This window comes from Nomascus leucogenys, chromosome 12 (assembly GCF_006542625.1).
Source record: "Nomascus leucogenys isolate Asia chromosome 12, Asia_NLE_v1, whole genome shotgun sequence".
Classification (NCBI taxonomy): Eukaryota; Metazoa; Chordata; class Mammalia; order Primates; family Hylobatidae; genus Nomascus; species Nomascus leucogenys.
Window position 1 is genome coordinate 8,377,501 of NC_044392.1, and position 21,489 is coordinate 8,398,989.

At 38.5% G+C, this 21,489-nt stretch overlaps 1 protein-coding gene across 34 annotated transcripts in view; it reads left to right on the top strand.

Moving 5' to 3' along the window:
- Positions 1-21,489, top strand: part of MACF1 (microtubule actin crosslinking factor 1) — a 406,463-nt gene that overhangs the window by 225,907 nt on the left and 159,067 nt on the right. For 33 of the 34 annotated variants that reach the window (XM_030823503.1, XM_030823500.1, XM_030823502.1 and 30 more), the window contains 13 exons: positions 588-714; positions 1,263-1,446; positions 1,850-2,019; positions 6,533-6,711; positions 7,410-7,548; positions 8,219-8,412; positions 9,457-9,619; positions 10,663-10,746; positions 13,586-13,693; positions 13,888-13,986; positions 15,170-15,322; positions 15,625-15,713; positions 18,201-18,336. In XM_030823503.1, the coding sequence (XP_030679363.1) occupies positions 588-714; positions 1,263-1,446; positions 1,850-2,019; positions 6,533-6,711; positions 7,410-7,548; positions 8,219-8,412; positions 9,457-9,619; positions 10,663-10,746; positions 13,586-13,693; positions 13,888-13,986; positions 15,170-15,322; positions 15,625-15,713; positions 18,201-18,336 (1,825 nt within the window). Of the gene's footprint in view, positions 1-587; positions 715-1,262; positions 1,447-1,849; positions 2,020-6,532; positions 6,712-7,409; positions 7,549-8,218; positions 8,413-9,456; positions 9,620-10,662; positions 10,747-13,585; positions 13,694-13,887; positions 13,987-15,169; positions 15,323-15,624; positions 15,714-18,200; positions 18,337-19,607; positions 19,692-21,489 lie in introns of those variants that run through there. The other variant, XM_030823510.1, reaches the window with a different exon arrangement.

Sequence of the window (21,489 nt, forward strand, 5' to 3'; positions counted from 1 at the left end):
GCTATTAACTTCTCAACATTTTAGCATTTTTGTAAATATTTGGAACACAGCAAATCAGTTTTTAAACATTGATATAATCATTTTTCAACAATTCTGGATGGGATGTTGTTTATGCCTTTCCCTATTATTGTTCTCTCTGGTTATTTCTTCTCTCTGGCTTGTAATCATCATATTATATCCAGGTAACATTTATGAGATTACTAAATATGTGCTAACGTAATATGCATAATGCTGTAGCAAATCCAAGTTGAAGATCTCAATTAATTAATGTAGTTTAGTTTTTTGTTTTTTGTTTAATAGAGATGAGATCTCACTATGTCGCCCAGGCTGGTCTTGAACTCTTGGGCTCAAGCAGTCCTCCCACCTTGGCCTCCAAAAGTTCTGGGATTACAGGCATGAGCCACCATGCCCAGCCTCAATTAATTTAGTTCTAAAAATTCCTGAGATGCTAGTATTTGACTTGTTGCCTTTCTCTGCTCAACATATAAGCTCAGTTCTGCTAAGGCAATCACATTTTTCCTTAGAAGGTCTCTAATGTGGAGCTGAAGTCTTACAAAGGTAATAGTCAGGTTCTGTGTTATTTCTAGGGTCGAACAATCTTATCAGAAGGTGATGGCCCTTTGGCACCAGCTACATGTTAACACCAAAAGCCTTATCTCTTGGAACTATCTGCGTAAAGACCTTGACCTTGTGCAGACCTGGAACCTAGAAAAGGTAATTGTGAAAACCTTACCCCAGGCTCACATTCTGTTGTCAAGATTTTTTCAGAGGGAGCTTTTTTCATTACTGTGAGACTTTTCCCCACCCAAATGGAGTAAAGCGGACTCAGGGATACCATTTTAGAGTTAGAGACCTGAGGTTCTTACAAGCTAGAAGTAGCAATTTGAATGGTAAAGGAAATTCCTAATTAGAATGAGTAACATCTTTGGTCTTCTTGGCAAGGGTAGAAGGTTGCAGGCTTTTTCTCACTCTGTAAGACAATCATATCTTTTGCATAAGAATAGGTAGTAGGTGAATACTTGTGAACAATTATTAAGAGTTATGTCCAGTGGGGCACAAAGGGTGCTTCTGGGGTGCTGGTAATGTTCTGCTTCTTAATCTGAATGCTGATTAAATGGAGGAATTCAAATTATAAAAATCAACATGTTTACGATTATGGTTTATGCACTGTTTTGTATATATGTTACCTCAGTAAAATGGAGGAGAAGAGAAAGTGTTACATTTTTATTCTGTTGCAATTTCTTCTGGCTTTTTCTTTCTAGCTTCGATCCTCAGCACCAGGAGAGTGCCATCAGATTATGAAGAACCTTCAGGGCCACTATGAAGACTTTCTGCAGGATAGTCGTGACTCTGTGCTGTTCTCAGTGGCCGATCGCTTGCGCTTGGAAAAGGAGGTGGAAGCTTGTAAAGCCCACTTCCAGCACCTGATGAAGTCCATGGAGAATGGTGTGTGCACTGGGAAGAGGGAAAGAGAGTAGTAGAATGAGAGCCTTTCAAGGGGTTGCTGTGAAACCCTTCATATAAATGAGAAAGTAACATCACCACTTTTTTCCATTTGAGTTGCTATGAACTTGAGATAGAGAAGAACTTACAGATGAATTCTCAAAATCATCATGGAAGAAGAAGTCTGTTGATATTTCAGTCATTACTGCTAATCAACCTATCACATTTTCTTGTGGCTGTAACATGTTTGGACTTTCAAAAATTAGTATACAATATGTGAAATTTAGGATCAGGTAGGATCAGGCAGAAGATTTCCTAAATAAAGCCTTGCTTTCATCAGTAGGATATCAGGTCTGCTTATCTCTGATGTCGAGCTTACTGGTCTTTTGTGTTTGTTCATTCACAGAGGACAAAGAGGAGACTGTGGCCAAGATGTACATTTCAGAGTTGAAGAACATCCGGCTACGCCTGGAGGAGTATGAACAGAGGGTGGTCAAACGAATTCAGTCTCTAGCCAGCTCTAGGACTGACAAAGATGCCCGGCAGGACAATGCATTAAGGATTGCAGAGCAAGAGGTAAGCCCTAAGAGCAATGTGGATGCTGGTTGTGGAGTGAATGCTTTCAGAGTTCATTGGATGGCAAAAGAGTATGGAACCTAAGAAATGAGGCAATAGACTCAAGACAGTCCTTCTCAGGAGTTCTTCTTGCAGTCTATAAATGTCTTTTACCTGTGGAGAAGTGTGATTTCAGCTCCATGTGCATTGCTGAATGTTGATTAGTTTCCTACAGAGTTGAGAAGGCAAACAGACTAGTAAATTTTTCTAAGCAGTATATTTGGGCTATGTATTTTGAAACTGCTTAGTAGAGATGCTGCTCTTTCTTCTATCCCTTATGCACCTGTGTTACTTTAAATGACTTGGTTGCCTTCAGTCATATGACCAATAAATATAAGGAATGACTCTGATTTGAATGTGGGCTCTGATATATGCTCTGTCAGTGACTTTGAGCAAGTGAACTCTCATCCCTAGTTTACTTTCTTGTAAAATGGAGATGGCAATGCACAATATAGGGTTATTTTGAAAATTAATGGTACAGTACATATAATGAGCTTCCTGAAAAAGTAAAATACTATGAAAATGTAGGATAGTCTTCTTGAAGTAAAAGCAGCAAATATTTTTTGCTTTATTAAGCCCTCTGAGGCATACAAAGAAAAGTAAACCAAGGTCCTTGTTTTTTGGCTTATAGTCTAGTGAAAGAAAAATAAAAAGTCGAAGTTACAATTAGAGACTTCAGTATAAGATATAAAAAATGTCATGAATAGTAACTAGTGTATTTCCAAGCAAAGATTGCTGTAGGAACTTAGAGTGTTTCTAGAACATTTCTAATTAGAATGGTATGAGGGAGCTCTATGAAGGCTATTAAATTTGATCTGGGAGCTTAAAGGGGATAGAAAGGAATGGCTAATAAGGAGGAGTGATTTTTCTAACTTTCTATTTTTTTTCCCCCAAAACCTGAAGAGAAGAGTGAGAGGGAAGTATGATTTTTACTGGCGGAGAGGGAGGTAATATGAGGCATATCATATGAGCCTGGGAATTCTCATGTGGAAGCTTTTTACATTTCTATAGGGTGATACAAAATCTATTTGTCCCTGAAAAATAGAACTCACTAAGAAATAAAGGTCGACTGGATGCTTTGGGAGGCCGAGGTGGGAGAATCACTTGAACCCAAGAATTTGAGGCTTCAGTGAGCTATAACTGCACCACTGCCCTCCAGCCTAAGTGAAAGAGTGAGACCCTGTCTCAAGATACATATATACATACATATATCTAAAATACCTCTTCCTTTTTAAAACTTTATTTTGAAATAATTTCAGATATACAGAAAAGTTTTATTCTCTTATACCTTTCACCTAGAGTCCCCAAATGTTAACATTTTTGTACATTTGCTTTCTCATTTTATTCTATATATTATACATAATAACATTCCTTTTTTATCTTGAGAGTAAGTTCCAGACATGAAGCTCCTTTATTCCTAAATACTTCAGTGTGCATCTTCAAAAAACAAGGGCAGCCTCTTACATAACCACGGAACAATGATAAACATCAGGAAATTAACATTGATACAGGTTGGGCGTGGTGGCTCACGTCTGTAATCCTAGCACTTTGGGAGGCTGATGTGGGCAGATTGCATGAGACCAGGAGTTCGAGACCAGCCTGGCCAACGTGGCAAAACCTCATCTCCACTAAAAATACAAATAGTAGCCAGGTGTGGTGGCAAGTGCCTGTAATCCCAGCTATTCAAGTGGCTGAGGTATGAGAATCACTTGAACCCGGGAGGTGGAGGTTGCAGTGTGCCGAGATCACACCACTACCCTCCAGCCTGGGCGACAGAGCAAAACTGTCTCAAGCAAACAAACAAACAAACAAACAAACATTGATATAATACTGCTATCGAAGCTCACGCCTCATTAAAATTTCATCATTTGACCAAATAATGTTCTTTACATCCTCATACCATCCATCCCTAGCAACCCCAAGAAGGAAGGTCCAGGATTCAGTCCAGGATTACATATTGCATTTGGTTGCTGTGTATCTTCAGATTTCTTTAACTTGAAACAGTTTCTCAACTTTCCATCATCTTTCATGACCTGAACCTTTTTTTTATGAGTGCAGGCCATTTATTTTGTAGAATAAATGTAGAATATTTTGTCCTTCTGTTTGTGGTTATCTGAGGCTTCTTCCTGATTAGTGTTAGGTCTTACTATTTTTGGCAGGCATCCTACAGAAGTGATACTGTGTCCTTGGTATATTAGTGTGTCGTATAAGGATGCATATGACATTACTGGTGATGTTAATTTTGATCTCTGGTTCCTATTTTCCCTTTGTAATTACTAAGTATCCTATGGGGAGGTACTGAAGACTATGTAAATACCCTATTTTTCATCAAATTTTTGCCAACTAGTTTTAGCATCCATTGTTAATTCTTGACTGAATCACTTATTAGTATCATAGTTGCCAAAAGCTGCTTTTCTAATTCTGTCATTCCTTCTACATAAAAAACATTTACATTCTATGGAAAAGGAAAAACCAACCTTCTTTCCTTTTCTGTAGTTTGTCTTCCTTCCCTCCCTCCCTTTTTTTCTTCCCTCCTTCTCTTACTTTCTTCTTTCGTTATTTATTAATGTCAGTATATACTCATGGATTCTTACTTTATTCAGTGGTGTGTAATTTGTTACTGTCATTGTTTTCATTGTTTTGATGCTGAAAATTTCCCAAAGTTAGCCAATGGAAGCCCCTTCAAGCTGGCTTTTTTGTCTTTTTAACATGTCTCCATCATTTTTTGAGTTATTTCTTTCTTTCTCTTTTTTTTAAATAGAGATGAGGTCTCACTATATTACCCAGGCTGGTCTCCAACTCCTGGCTTCCAGCAGTCCTCCTGCCTCAGCCTCCCAAAAGTGCTGGGATTACAGGCATGGGTCACGATGCCCAACGAAGTTCTTTCTTTTTGACAAAATAAGATCTTCCAGGTTCATCTTGCTTTTTCCAGTCTCAACCCTGGAAATCAACTGTTTCTCCAAGGAGTTCTGATTCTTTTGGGCAGAGAATATTATTTAGAAACTAAGATCTGGGTGCCGAATGTACTCGTTGTTGGAGTATTATTGCTTATAGGCCCACTTAGCAGATAGAGCTAGAAAACATAGGCTGGGTGTGGTGGCTCATGCCTATAATCCCAGCACTTTGGGAGGCCAAGGCAGGTGGATCACCTGAGGTCAGGAGTTGGAGACCAGCCTGGCCAACATGGTAAAACCTCATCTCTACTAATAATACAAAAATTAGCCAGGCATGGTGGCATGTGCCTGTAATCCTAGCTACTTGGGAGGCTGAGACAGGAGAATCGTTTGTACCCGGGAGGCAGAGGTTGCAGTGAGCTGAGATCGTGCCATTGCACTCCACCCTGGGCAACAAGAGCGAAACACCGTCTCAAGAAAAAAAAAGAAAACATATATTTACAAATATATATATGCATATGCACACACATACACACATGTGTTACATATACACACATATACATGTATGTAAGTTTACAGATATAAATATAGGTCAATATATTTATTGATCTCTCAATTCTCTTTCTCTCTCTCTCTCACACACACACACACACACACACACACACACACACACACACGAATTCATATGTATTTGTCTCCCCATCCAGTTCCCAACCCATAGCACAGGGATTATTCTAGCCTCTTTCCATATTTTTAACCCCCTTCCCCAAGAGAGAAAAACCTGCTTTATGTTATCCACAATGTATTTACTTATTGTTAAATCCTAGCATTAACTACAGATAGTAGTTTCAGAATTGTTAACTCACTGCAGTAAACAAACCTACCAAACTAGAGTTTAACGTTTATTTATAGTTCCTTATGTCTTTAGCCTAAAGGTATATCTATAGTTCGAATACTATGTTCGGAAATTACTTGTGTGTGTTCTTACCCTTTCTTCCCCTTCAGTGTGATTATGTTATTTATCTGAAATACAGTTAGGCTTATATATTTCTGTTGTGTTCCGTTTGAGAGCCACCCTTCAATTTTCCTTATTTATTTCTTTACAAGAATGTAAAATATTAACATGGTTCTAAAAGTCAAATCTATACAAAAAGAAGTGTATTCCCCTGTAGCTAGTCCTTTTATCCCATTTGCCTTCCTTTGATCCTTTCAATTCCATTCTTTTCATCTCATTAGTTTCTCGTTATCCTTTATGTCTGTCTCTTTGCATAAAAATATACACATATATTTTCTCATTTTCCCTTCTTTTATATACAAAATATAACATGCTATACTCTGTTGACTTCGCTTTTTGTGCTTAAAAATATATCCTAAAACCACTTAATTCCCAGAAATCTTTCTCATTTCATTTACAGCTGCATAATTCTCCATCGTATGGCTGTTTCATAGTTTATTCAACCAGCCTCCTATATATGGGCATTTAGGTGGTTTCCAATATTTAGCTATTACAAATGTGGACTTCTTTCTACCTTTTTTGTTCAATTCTGTCTCCCTCTTTATGTGTGTCTTGTTCCTGGCAGCACACCCAGGAGGATTTACAGAAACTGAGGTCAGACTTGGATGCAGTTTCTATGAAATGTGACAGCTTTCTCCATCAGTCTCCATCTAGTTCAAGTGTCCCAACTCTGCGCTCAGAACTGAATCTGCTGGTGGAGAAGATGGACCATGTGTATGGTCTCTCTACTGTATATCTGAATAAGTGAGTGAGCTGAGGTTTTGGGTCCAAGGGCAATATTTTCCATTGGGATAAGAAAGAGAAAGGCTTAGAGTGTTTCATGAATAATAGAGAGATTATAGATCCTGAAGAGCATGTACTAATAACGAGAGGTCTTGGCTTCAGTTCCTAGTAACATTAAGTAGGTTCATTTGGACTGCAGTGAAGAAGTGCCAGTGATATGGAAGGGGAATTAATTTGCAGTGTTGGGACTATGATTTACCTCACTTCTGTTTGATTCAATATTTCTGAAAATAAATACTTAATGGCGTGAAGACAAAGAAAGAGAAACTAAAGAATAAAAAGAGAAGTTTTTAGTTACAGTAGGTATTAGACTTTGAAGGTCTTCCCTCTTCCCACCCATCTCTACCTATGACCTTGAAGAGTAGCACATCTTAAACTCTTCATAGTGTAAAATGGGTTTCTGGCTTCATGCCTTTCCTCCATGAGTCCACCACATGTATGCATGTTCCAGTGCCACTTAGAACTTTATTTTGAATTGGCTTAAATTGGCAGCATAAAAACCATGTTTACTTGTTTTCACAAAATCCTGTTAACATCTAAAAATGATGACATTGATTTTGGTTATTATGTTTTATGAACCTCTCTATAGCACTCCAGGTATATAACCCTGGCTCCTAAAATTCATGTGTTAATGAAGGAATGTGTATTTGTCCCCATAGGTTAAAGACAGTCGATGTTATAGTACGTAGCATACAGGATGCTGAACTCTTGGTCAAAGGTTATGAGATTAAGCTGAGTCAAGAAGAAGCAGTACTGGCAGATCTCTCAGCTCTGGAGGCCCATCGGTCCACATTACGGGTGAGTTGCTCTGAGTTTCTTAGGAGGCTGACTTAACATATTCATTGCTTTGGGTTAGCAGAGAAATGCAATTTTGGATGGCATGACACTGATTTAAATTTGCATTTGCATAAGGCAGAATGTCATTAAATATATTTTAATATGTATTCAAAGAAAAAGGGACTGAGAAGTATGTCTAGCTAGAAAGGGAAGAGAAAGGACTAGATTTTTCTATTTATTTTTTCCCTTTTCACCTTAATAAAATCATGGATTAATTGGATACAGTCAGTGGTTGTGCCATAAGTTTATAAATCACTTAGCTGTTATCTAATTTGATTCTCACAAGCCACTCTGTGAGGTGGACAAGAAGAGATTTTTATCTCCATTTACAGATGAGAAAACCAACACTTAACTCTGGCTAAATGACTTATTTTGGTTTCATGTGTTATAAGTGGTGAAGCCAGGTTTCAAACACAAGTTCTATGCACATTTCTCTATAGAGTACTGCCTGTCCTTGGCATCCCAGTGTGTATCAGGAAAGCAGAGACCATGACATGTGGAGGCAGTCCTGGCACAAACATTCCAGGGCACAATCACAGATACAATGTGGAAATAGCTGTTTCCTACCTTAGACTGACTCCTTTTTAGCATGGAAAATATACAACCTGTTTCTGTATTTATGTTTCCACAGCACTGGCTTAGTGATGTGAAGGACAAGAATTCAGTGTTTTCAGTCCTAGATGAGGAAATTGCCAAGGCCAAGGCAGTGGCAGAGCAGATGAGTCGTCTGACACCAGAGCGAAATCTGGATTTGGAGCGCTATCAGGAAAAAGGCTCCCAGCTGCAGGAGCGTTGGCACCGAGTCATTGCCCAGCTCGAGATTCGGTGAATGGTGGCCCCACCTTTTTCTCCTATTAGAGTTCAGGGACTAGGTCTTAAACAAAAACAGTTATATCTGTACATTTATATTTAAAGGTAGAAATGGATAGGGAGGGGTGGAAATTTAAAAACCACATAAATTCTGGACAGGTAAGTGACAGAAAGGTGAGACCAGCAATCTCAAAGCAGATGTAATGCCTCTTCTGTGTCCCAGGTCTTTTCTAGTTAAGCCACTGATGACAATGGCTTCCTGGAATGTAGACTTGAAAGGTCCCTGGCGATCTTTTCTCAAGGACAAAACCTATGCTCTAGTTCTTGTTTTATTAGCTTCGTGTCTAAATATGAGCCATTTTTTATGATGGTGCTTTACAGAATTTCTTGCTTTCATCTCATTTGCTAATTCAGTAATTTTTCATCTCTTTTACTAGAGGTCCTGCTTCTAATGACAGATGTAAATAGGAAGGACAGAAACTGCACCTTTTGGAGGCTAAGCTGGTTAGGGGAATTTGTAGGGAGAGGAGCTTAACAACTCCTAAGTTTTCATTCTAATTGAAGTATTATCACAAAGCTGGTTAGACTAAGAGAAGTGATATGACTTATTGGAAGTAGCAGGAAATAATGACTATTTTTCACTTCTCTCCCCTCTCTCCCTGAGAAATTATAGTGATTCATAAATCATAGCTGTGCTGTACTGACAGGTACTCTGTCATCAGGGAATAGAACTGTACAGCCAATACTACCTTATTGGTCACCCTGATAATTCTTGGCAACCTAGGTGAAAAATTTGACAAGGATTATTGTGGGATGCTAGACCACAAGGCAGCATCCAGGGCTAGCAGGTCACAACTAGTTTCTACTCAGTTTTTCGACCATAGGGCACTGGTACATGCATAGGTCTTACTCAGCCTTGCATCGCTGTTCCCCGTAGATAAAGATGGATCGTTTGTGGTCAAGCCCAACTGGACACATGGGTTAAAGAGAGAATTACCTCATTTACTTTATTGTATTTGTACCAAGGTATCCGATAGCAGTTTCCCTTTGTTCTTCTAGCCAATCTGAGCTAGAAAGTATCCAGGAAGTTCTGGGAGATTACCGAGCCTGCCATGGAACTCTCATCAAGTGGATTGAGGAAACCACTGCCCAGCAGGAAATGATGAAGCCAGGCCAGGCAGAGGATAGCCGAGTGCTTTCGGAGCAGCTCAGCCAGCAGACGGTGAGTGTGGTAGTAGCTCTGGCGGGAAGAGTTAGAAATTTAAATTTTCTTTATCATAAAAGAAAATGATGTACTGGCAATTAAAGCTTCCTCCAAGTGGAAGATATTCCAAATTCCCTTTTCTTTGAGTGGTTGGAGCAGGATCGTCCTAAGATACTGGTTTTGCATTTAGACTAGAGAACCTGTAAGGTACCTTCAGTTCTGAGTTTCTGTAACTGTATTGAAACCACTAGATGGACAGATTAAAATTATCTTTATTTTGTTTTTTTTATATTACATTTTATTTTACCAGGATTAGATATGGGGTTTTGAAAACCAAGGGAAAATTGTAAGTAGAAGAAAATAATTTTTTTTTTTGAAAATCATCTATTTTAAGCATTTTTTTTGTTGGTATTTGGTTTTGTTTTGTTTTGTTTAGCATTATGGTTAAGGGTATGAGATCTGGAGTTGTATTGCCTGGATTCCAATCATGGCTCACTTATCACTATAAGCCTTTGAAGAAGTTATTTAGCCTCTCAGTGTTCTACTTCCTTATCAATAAAATGGACATAGTTTGTTATTTATTTAACCTACCTTATGGGATTATCGTTGCTAGGATTAACTGAAGTGATACATGTAAAATACTTAGAATAGTGGTTCTCAAAGTGTGGACCCCAGACTAGCAGCATCCGTATCACCTGGGGACATGTTAGGAATGCAAGTTCTTGGGTTGGGCACAGTGGCTCCTGCCTGTAATTGCAGCACTTTGGGAGGCTGAGGCAGGGGGATCACTTGAGGATAGGAATTTGAGACCAGCCTGGTTAAGAAAGCGAGAACTTGTCTCTACAAAGGATTAAAAAGACAAAAAAGTGCAAATTTGTGAACCCAAACCCACCGAACCAGAAACTCTGGAGGTGGGGCCCAGCAGTATGTGTTTTAACCACCCTTTCCAGCAATTCTGATGCAGCTAAGGTTTGGAAACTACTGCCTTAGAACATAGTAAATGTTCAGCTCTTTCAATGGTGGTAATGGCAATGATAATGTTGTGATATTTTGCTTTCTAGGCCCTATTTGCAGAAATTGAGAGGAATCAGACAAAACTGGATCAATGTCAAAAATTTTCCCAGCAGTACTCTACTATTGTGAAGGTAACTTTACCACATCCCAAAAAGAACATGAATCATCGCCAGCTCAGGAAAACCTACATCTTCACTGTAGGTTCTGTTTCTAGACAAATTAAGCAGGGTTCTTATGCTACAAGCTGGCCTGATCCTTCAGTTAAGCAGATGTGTATTTCCTGCAACTCCATGTTTGGGGTTGCTTGGAGAAGTAGCAGACGTTGGCTGTGATTTGAGGAGTCTCCATTTGCATGACCGTAGGCCCTTTAAACTTAACATGGCAAAAACAGAATGTTTGAGTTTTCTTCTTAAATGTGCTTCTTACTTGTCTTTCCTATCTCAGGAAATAGTATTGCCATTTTTTTCTAGTTGCTGAGGCAAAAAACCCAGGAGTCATTCTAAACTCTTTTCTTTGCCTTAAGCTTTAGATTCTCCGTTGGCTCTGTCTTCAAACATGTCCCACATCTGACTGCCTGTCGTTATCTCCCCTCTATTTCCCTAGTTCACATTCCAGTGAAGAATCTTCTTTAGACTACTACAGTACCCTCTGAGCTGGTCTCTTGCTTCTGCTCTGGCCCCCACAGGCTATTTTCCCACACGGTAGCCAAAATCCCCTTTTTAGAACATATTGCATGTCACTGAATCTTAGACTCCATTGATTACAAGCTACACCATAATTTTCTGCATGCCAAAAAGAGGAAAAAAGAAGAAACTGCCAGTTATGTGACATGCCATTGATTCTAAAATATGTTCCACTTTGAAAGACTAAAATGTGGAGAAAATGTGTACCTTAGAATAGATGAAATACAGTAAATAAGATCATGTCACTCTCCTGCTCAAAACTGTCCAATGGCTTCGTATCATAGTCGTAATAAAATTCTAAATTCTTACATGGTTTATAAGGCCGTGAATGATTTAGCTCTCCCCTATTTCTCTTAGAATATCTTTAAAGAAAAATGACTTGAAGCCAGGTGTGGTGGCTTATACCTGTAATCCCAGCACTTTAGGAGGCCAAGGCAAGAGGGTTACTTGATCCCAGAAGTTTGAGACCAGCCTGGGCAACATGTCAAGATCCCATCTGTACAAAAAATTTTTAAAATTAGCTGGGTGTAGTGGTGTGCACCTGTAGTCCCAGCTCCTCAAGAGGCTGAGGTGGGAGGCTCACATGAGCCTGGGACATTGAGGCTATTGAGCCGTGATTGTGTCACTGCACTCCAACCTGGGCAACAGAGAAAGACTCTCTCCAAGAAAAAGAAAAAAATAACTTGAGATTATTATATATTTATTTGTTTATTCTGTGACTCTCACTAGAATATTAGTTCCAAGGGAGCAAAGTTTTTCCTGACTTGTTTCTCAGTGTGTATGTATAGCACTCAAAACAATGGCAAGTACATAGAAGATGCTTAATAAATACTTTTTGAATGAAGGCATTCCTTTAGTTAATAACAGAACACTCACTGTAAGAAAGAATTGAGTTCAAACCCTTCACCATTTTCCAGGCTTACTTTGAGTATGCACTTAGCCTGTGTTTCTGTTACTGTATCTATAAAAGGAGAATAATAATACCTCACTGAGTGATTGTAAAGATTAAATGAGATAATGTATACATAGGACCATGCCTCAAACTTAAAGTGCACTCAGTAAGTGGTAGCAATTGCTTTGATTATATTTTGATGTTGTTACTACTAATTTTTTATGGGTTCCTTCACAAATTCATTCCTTGTTTTCATTCTACCCAGAGTTTTTTGAAGTAGACAGCAGAAGGACATTTTAGGCAAAGGAACTGCATAATCCCAGGCAGAGAAGAATGAAAATACTTGATTATATGAGGAAATAGAGAGTATTCTGATATAGCTAGAAGGCACAATAAGGAGCAGTGACTTTGGAAAATGAGCAGTGAGATTAGGGCCAACCCATGACAGGCCTTGTTCCATTGTTTTGGCTTTGTCTTCTATTCTTGCTTCTCAAAGTGTTATCTTTGAACCAGTAGCATCAGTAGCACCTGGGAGCTTATTAGAAATGTAGAATCTCAGACCTGCTGAATCAGATTCTGCATTTTAATAAGATCCCCGTATAATTTATATGCATGTTGGTGTTTGAAAAGCTCTATTCTAGATCATTGAAAGCTTTTTAAGGAGAAGAATGATGTCATCTTTGGGTTTTAGAAAAAGTATTCTGGTGGAACAATAGAGAATAAATTGAGATCAGACTAGAAGCAGTGAAAGTACCTAAGAGGCTACTGCACTCATAAGGCTACTTCATGTGAGAGAAGAGGGTGGACTAGGGCAGAACTTGCAGGGTTGCAGAGGAAGTGGCAGAATAGTATGGTAAAATGAGAATACTGGTTTAGGGATTAGAAAACTAAGATTCTAATCCTGACTCTGTTACTTACCCACTTAGTTAATTAGGGAAATTCACATCCCCTCTCTGGGTTTCACTTTCCCCACAGATGAGAGGAAAGGGTTGGTCAGACTGCAACTAAAGCGTCAGCAAACTATGACCCACAGGCCAAATCTTGTCCACACACCTGTTTTTGTATGGCCCATGAGAAAAGGTTGAAAAGAAAATCAAAAGAATAATATTTTATGGTGTGAAAATAATATGAATTTCAGTTTTCAGTGTTCATAAGTAAAGTTTTATTCTGACAACCACACCCTTTCATCTATATATTGCCTATGGCTGCTTTCACTTATAATGAAAGATAGTATGGCCTGATATTTTCTGTCTGGCCTTTTACAGGAAAAGTTTGCTAACCTCCAGCATAAGTGGTCACCAAAACGCTTCCAGCAATAAAAAGCTATGATTTATTACATGATGTATGTGAATTATAAAACCTTGAGTAACTGTAGCGAAATTCATCCTTTCCTAGGACTATGAATTGCAACTAATGACATACAAGGCCTTTGTGGAATCGCAGCAGAAATCCCCTGGCAAGCGCCGTCGCATGCTTTCCTCTTCAGATGCCATCACTCAAGAGGTGAGAGGGCGGGGGAAGGAAATACACCACTGTCTTCCCTTAAGGAAAGATTCATTTGCCTGGGCCTTACATTTTGATTTAGGGCTCACTTTTCTGGTGAACATATGACTGCGTGAACATTTCCTCTTATTTTCAACTATTTAAATTTCATTTTCTGGCAGATGATTTATTTAAATTGTTCTTTTGAACCACAGTTCATGGACTTAAGGACTCGCTACACGGCATTGGTGACTTTAACAACTCAGCACGTGAAATACATCAGTGATGCACTCCGGCGTCTGGAGGAGGAGGAGGTGAGGACAATTGGGTCCAAAATCGTCTTGAAAGTACAGTAAAACATCTTAGCCAGCACGGTGGTGTGTGCCTGTAGTCTCTGGTACCCAGGAGGCTGAGTTGGGAGGATCACTTGAGTCTAGGAGTTTGAGTCTAGCCTGGGTGATGTAGGGAAATCTCCTCTCTACAAAAAATATTTAAAAATTAGCTGGGCATGGTGGCACACGCCTGTGGTCCCAGTTACTTGGGAGGCTGAGGTGGAAGGATCACTTGGGCCTGGGAAGTTGAGGCTGCAATGACCATGATTGTGCCACTGCACTCCAGCCTGGGCAATAGGCTGTCTCAAAAAAAAGCCCAAAATATCCCACGTACCCCATAAATATATACACCTACTATGTACCCACAAAAATTAAAAAAATTTTTAAAACCAGCCAAATATATGCTATATATGTAACATATAATTAAATTATTATATAATATATATTTTATTTGAGAGAAGGAAGTTAGAATACTATGTATAATTATGATTTCATTAAAAACAAAACTGTGTACTACAAAGACATGGCATAGAAAGAAGTTTATAGGCACCTATACCGAATTTCTAGGGAAATAACATTAACTTACATAATTATGTATTTTAGACTTGTTTGAATTTATTGTAATGAGCATGGCATCTTTTTGTAATTGTACAAATCTTCTGTCTTTGTAAAATAAGTTTCTGCATATTCAGCCTTTCTTATAAAAGAAAAACTGTTAAAACATTAACCATATCATCTTTTGCTTTTTAAATTAGCAAGACTTTCTTTATATCCATACCTACATAATATAATCTCAGTAGGCTTCAGTCTCTTCTCCTCTTCTTACAGATTCACCTGTAAACCTAAGAATTATGAAAATGAGTAAGATGCTATATGTGAAGAGATTTTTTAAAAAAGCATCAAATAATTATTGAGTGCCTATTATATATAAAACAGTGGTTTGTTTTTATTTTTCAGAAAGGTATTAAACCTAGGTATAATAAATTTAGCTCACAAACACCTGTGAGCAATACTGTAGGCTGGGCTAATTGGGGTTATTTTCACAGCCTACTTATTTAGGTAACTTTTGTATCTGTTTTTAGGAAGACTTCATTTAAGAAAATCTGAAGTCATGCCAGCCTAATAAGACATTGCTAGCATATTGATTTTCTATTTCCTATTCTAGAAAGTGGTAGAAGAGGAGAAACAAGAACATGTGGAGAAGGTTAAAGAACTTTTGGGCTGGGTGTCTACCCTAGCGAGGAATACACAAGGAAAAGCTACCTCATCCGAGACCAAAGAATCAACAGACATTGAAAAAGCTATTTTGGAACAGCAGGTGAGAAGAAGGTCCATCTCTGTTTACCTGGATAGAATAATATGTGATAATACATTAGGTGGAATAGTAGAAGTCACATGTGGGCTATTCCAGAAGTGATTGCTATCTGAGTAAATGTTAACTTAAAGAAACTTAAGAAGCCATCTTGTTTGTTCTTGTACGTTTTTATCAGCTGTAGCTCATTGGTGATAATTTGACCTAAGCTGCATATTTTCTCTAGGGTTAAAAAAAATAATTTAAAATAATTTTTGACTCTTAATTCTTGGATTTTGAAGCTTTTTCTCTTTATTTCTACCATGTAGGTTCTGTCAGAAGAGCTGACAACAAAGAAAGAACAAGTCTCTGAAGCTATTAAAACATCACAGATCTTCTTGGCCAAGCATGGTCATAAGTGAGTATTAAATGAGAGATTATGGCACATCTGGGGCGCCTGGTCTATCAGGCTAAAAGTTACGGCCATAATGAGATTTCAGAATGGAGAATTCAGGGCAGCAAGAGCCAGATTATGGGGACCCTGTAGTTCATACTGAGGAGTTTGCATTAAATTTGTTGGCTATGGGAAGAGATTTTAAGCATGTTTGTGTTTTGCTTTTAAAGGTTGCTAGAACAGTTATATAAAGAAAGGATTGACATGTGGTGAGAATAGAGGCTGAGAGGCCTGTTAAGAGGCTATTCTGATAATGTAGGCAAGAAATGATGAGGAATGGAAATGAAGAGACTAATATTCAAGAGATATTAAGGATAACGAATCTATGGATGTGGTTACACATGAAAATTATCACATAAAGTGACAGAGATTTGAATTATCAGTGTATTAGAAACCATGTGGGTAGATTACTCAAAAGGGCTTTTTGGGGCTTCTCAGCCTGTTAAGGAAGCCTCAGGGAAGGAAAAGGAAAATTACGAGTGATAACTCAGAACCCAAGAAAGAACAGAGTTCCAAAAAGGAGAGACGTTCAGAAGTCAAGAAAAGTTGAGAAATATCTGTTATATTTGGCAAAGTTAGAAGTCTTTGGTGCCTCTGGTGACAAGTTGTGGGATAAGGTCAGATTTAGTATGGTGAGGAGCACATTGGAGGCAAGCAAGGCGAAACAGAACTGCTCTTTCACGAAGCCAGGACATAGGAGCAAAAAATATAATAGAGTCAATATTTAAAAATGGAATATATGGTCAAGAAGGGTTTTGTTTTCTTAAAAGATACGATGGACTTAACTATGTTTTCGAGTAAGTCTCAAGGACAAAGGGGAGGAGATAATTAGAGAAGGGTCCCAGTGGACGTGCAAGAGGATGAAACTCATTGATAGTTAGAAAGTACAACCTTAAACAGGAAATTGGGACCACTTTTTTTCTGAGGTGGAGATGAGGGAAAGGAGATTAAGAAAGGTATGGATAGAGGTAAATTTGTTAGGACTGAAGCCAGAAAGTAAGAGAATTAGTGCCCAGTGGTCTGTATTTTCTCTTTGAAATAGGTGGAGAGGTTTGTTGAAAGGACGGTGCCGAGGAGAAAGGAAGAGGGACTTGGCTGGGAATTTACAAGAGGGTTGTCAGGAAGTTTTGTGGCCCAGTTGAGATTGGAAACCAGTGGGCTCTGTCTATGTGGTTGTGGAATTTTTTTTTTCTCTAACTGCATTTACCTAGCAGCCTTAGTGTAGGAGCAGAAGAGACTGGTGCTTTGATTGATTTGGGGTTGGGCTTTTATCAGGTTAGTGAGTGGACAGTACAAGGATAATGGTAAGGAACTGATCAAGAATATGGATTGTGGGGTCTGGCCTCTGAAGAAAAGAAACTTAATAGAAAGGACTGATAGAATAAGAGGAAATGGAGGCATTAAGAAAGGCCTAAGACATATCCATGAGTTGATGGATAGATCCCATTTGAATCAACAGAGTTCATTTTCAGAAACATAATGTGGAATGAAAAAAGAAAGTTGCAGGATTCATCAGATTCAGGAGGTGGTTACCTTTGGGAAGAAAGGGAAAGGAATGGACTTGGTGACAAATATGCAGTGGGCTTTAATTATATCTGTAATGTCTTATTTCTTAGAAAAGGGTCTAAAGCGGCCAGGTGCGGTGGCTCACGCCTATAATCCCAGTACTTTGGGAGGCTGAGGCAGGCAAATCACCTGAGGTCAGGAGTTCGAGATCAGCCTGGCCAACATGGTGAAACCTAGTCTGTACTAAAATTACAAAAATTAGCTGGGTGTGGTGGCGGGCACCTGGAATCCCAGCTACTCGGGAGGCTGAGGCAGGAGAATCACTTGAACCTGGGAAGTGGAGGTTGCAGTAAGGCAAGATCACACCACTGCACTTCAACCTGGGTGACAGAGCGAGACTCCATCTCAAAAAAAAAAAAAAAAAAAGAAGAAAAAGAAAAGGGCCGAAAGCAAATATGTAAAATAGTAAATTGTGAAATGAAAGCTGGGTAGCTAGATAATAGGTAAATGAGAATTTGTTACATTCTTCTGCCTGTTTAAAATATTTTATTTTAAAAAGAAAATAGGTATAGAAGGAGTAAAGAAAGATAAAACTGAAAGGTAGAGTTATAATCATATAGTGGATTCTTGAAGTCTAAGATTTTAGAAGCAGAATAATTTCAGATGATAGAAGGGTCTAAGTTTGACATTTGGGGGTAGGGCTAAAGTGGAGATGAGGTCATTTGAACTACAAGCATAGGGGTGACATAGCATTGACATCACCAAGAACCGTGACTTGATTTGAGATAGAAGAACTGACTGAAATGCCAAAGTCTTCGATGAATATGGAAGAAGATCATCCATCCAAGATGAAGAAGTAGCAATTTTGAAGCAATAGGGCAGAGTTTGGAGATTGTTGTTTTTTTTTTTTTTTTCCTAAAAAAGCTTTAATGCTTTGTCTTCCAGGCTCTCAGAAAAAGAGAAGAAACAAATATCTGAGCAATTGAATGCCCTAAACAAGGCTTACCATGACCTTTGTGATGGTTCTGCAAATCAGCTTCAGCAGCTTCAGAGCCAGTTGGCTCACCAGACAGAACAAAAGGTACTTTTAGTTTTCATCTCCAGATATTGGGTGGATACCTTTTGAATGGTATGAAAGCAGCTTTGCTGATTCAGAGTCACGATCACTAGCTTTCCATGACCAATGTGACTTAATTTTTAACCTCACCTTAGCAGCCATTTGTCTTGTGTTTCTTTACTGGGGTTCCATGATGTGTTGGTCAGTCAAAAGCACTAGAAGACACTTACAGCTAACCCTTTAGACCTGGTTCATTTTTTTTGTCTTATGCCATTTTGTGGCAGACAGCAGTCTAGGAGAACATAAATTCTGTATTATCTGTGATCACAGGGCAGTAAGATACTCCCTTGTGGCATTGTCACTCAAAAGTTGATAGCCAAAAGTTCTGGATATTGGGAAGAAAAATCTGTGAACTTCTTCCTTCCATGTTAAGGCAATAAGAAATACTAAGTTCCAAAGCAAACTGGTAGAGTAGTTTCACTGACTAAGACGCTGGTTCCCCTCACCCATAGTCATCTCATCATGTGGCATCTTGACCAGTTCCCCTCCATGTTCGTTTCCTGGACCATATGAAAGTCATCATAGTTCCTACTGGTTGTCCTAAGTTCTTCCTGGATACCTGTGCGTGTGTGTACACTTACCATATTATATACATGTGTCTCTGGGATATATATGTGTGTTTGCCTGCTTATTTCCTATGTTGTGAAGCAATGGCCAACTTACGTGGGGCAGGCCAAAATTAAGCTCACGTGATAGTCAAATTTGGTCCAGATGATGCTCAAAATGATATTCAGACAAAGCATGTCTTGATTCTGGTCCCTGGATGTAAATTTTGTGCAACAGGAGCTGGAGTTGTAAAGACCACAAGACAGAACCAGCTATGATTTGATGGTATATTTCCAAAAACAAAGTGCTGGTGTAACATTTTCCATTTAAGGTAGCCCACTTCCAGTGGCTTTTTTTGCTTCACCATATAAGGGAGTATGTGAAAAGTTTTAACAATTGCTTGCTGAGAACATCCAGTTCTCATTTTGAAAGGTTAAAAAAGAGGGGGGAAAAGGAAAAAAAGAAAAAAAGAAAGACAAGCTGCTGAGCACCACTACATTGAGCATGATGTGTCTGCTGTACTGTTTGTGTGTTTCATGTGAAGTATTGTTCTGATTAACTGACATCCTTGCTTACAAGTTTCACTAACCCTTTGGAGTTTAAGCACAAATGCACAAAGGGAAAAGAGGACGACCTGTTTGGGGTTCTTTTTTGCAAAAACAAACAGTCGCATGCTGGACGCTAACACCAAGCTTACACTGTGTGTGTGATACGGCTGAGCTGCTCCATAAGGCTCTATCTTTTATCTGCCCAAGGCGTGCCCTGCAACTCTGGTAAGTAGAAGCCTTTTATGTTTTCTTTCCTCCTCTCCTTCTATCTCTTAATGCTTGTTTAGGTCAGAATGTCCATGTTTGGTAGGACAGAAATGAGTTTCTCTGGATTTTTTCCCAGCTGAGTATTTCCTGCCTATCCTTCAATTATATGAGGGTGTTGGAAGTAACAGTGTAACTTTTCTCTTTGGCTACACTCCAGGCCTTTCTTCAATGTCAGCATTTTTGAGACTCCATGAATCTCACAAAAGAAATGAAAAGTTCTCAAAGGGATATTTTTCTTTGTCATATTGTCTGTTCTGAATAGTCTTTCATGGATTTTCTAAAAGGAATTTTTCAGGTGAAATTTTTCAGGTATCACATTCCAGTGAACTTTTTTCTTCAATTTCTTTAAAACAGACACATAGTGAGTTTGCATAATATATATGTTTAAATTATACGAATTGGACTTTCTATTCTTGGTCAGAAAACATGGGGATAGGGAATAAATAATACTTTAAATAGTGTAGAGAAGTCTGTCAGTTATTCCACTGATTGAACACTTATGTAGAAATGGAGATGAGAACCAAATATACTGTTCTTTCATTTGCTATCCATTCTGTATTCTTATTGTATGCACCTCATCAAGCTTGAAATCCTCAGTGCGTGTTTCTAAAATCTGAGGGGAAATAGCTTAATGATTTTAAGGGTTTCCTTATTATTTATCCATATTCATCCCATGTTTATTGAATGACACAGCTACTGTTCCTAGACCTTCATGGGCAATGGATCAGCTCTTACGGAACTTACTCACTGAGATAAAATGGAATGCCATTATTTAGGAGGCAGGGAAATAATTGGAAATTGCTTCCACAAGATCCTCTATCAATAAGATAGAGAGTTAAATAAGTAATCAGAAAGTAGCACTGACCAAAGAGCGACAGATAAAATTATATACAGAAAATGAAAATAATGAACGTGAACAAGAAGAGCTAAAAAGCTGGAGAGTAATAAAAATGATGAAGTGTTGTTAAGTGGTTAAACACTTAAATAATTTAAAATCTGGATGTATTATTCTGTGATAAAAGATGTCAAAAATGAGAATTCTTTAGGAGCTGTTTCTAGGATTTGCAAGGGTAATTTTCACAGCGTATATGCCTTATTCACTGACCTTAGGACGTAACTCCTGTGTTAAGATGTGACTCTACTGTACTTGTCTTTTACAGTTTTCTGGGTCTGACTCTGGGAGGACATAAAAGATTTAGAATCAGACCTTGATTTGTTTCTGGAACTCACTAGTTTTGTGACCTTGGACAAGTTACCTAAACTCTGTGCCTCATTTTCATTTCTTTAAACTAAAGATTCAAACAATTGTTTTCATAGGATTACTGTGAGAATTAAATGTCAGTGTTCAGTAGATCTAATAATAAGTGATAGCTATAGTCATGGTTATTGTACTACCCATTCTAGCCTGAACCAGAAGAAAAGTTACTAGTGGTTCCATAGGCAAGGGTCCCCGATCTGTTTCTTCCTTGACTTGCTACTTCCAAGACCTAGAACTAATTAAATTTAGAGCCATTGCCTTGAGAGAAGCTAGCATTGTCCAAGAATATGGGTATCTCACTTGCTAAATAGTTGCTTGAGTAGTATACACAGGCCTGTTTACTGGGATGCACAATTGTTCTGGAGCTTTTGGGCTGCATAAATCTCCCTTATTCTATGGACCAGTCCTACTGTGCTCATCAGCAGGGAATTGCTACTTCCAGAGTCTTCTGTGTGGTTTGCAACACCAAAAATTTGTTATATGGCGTTGAATTCTCAC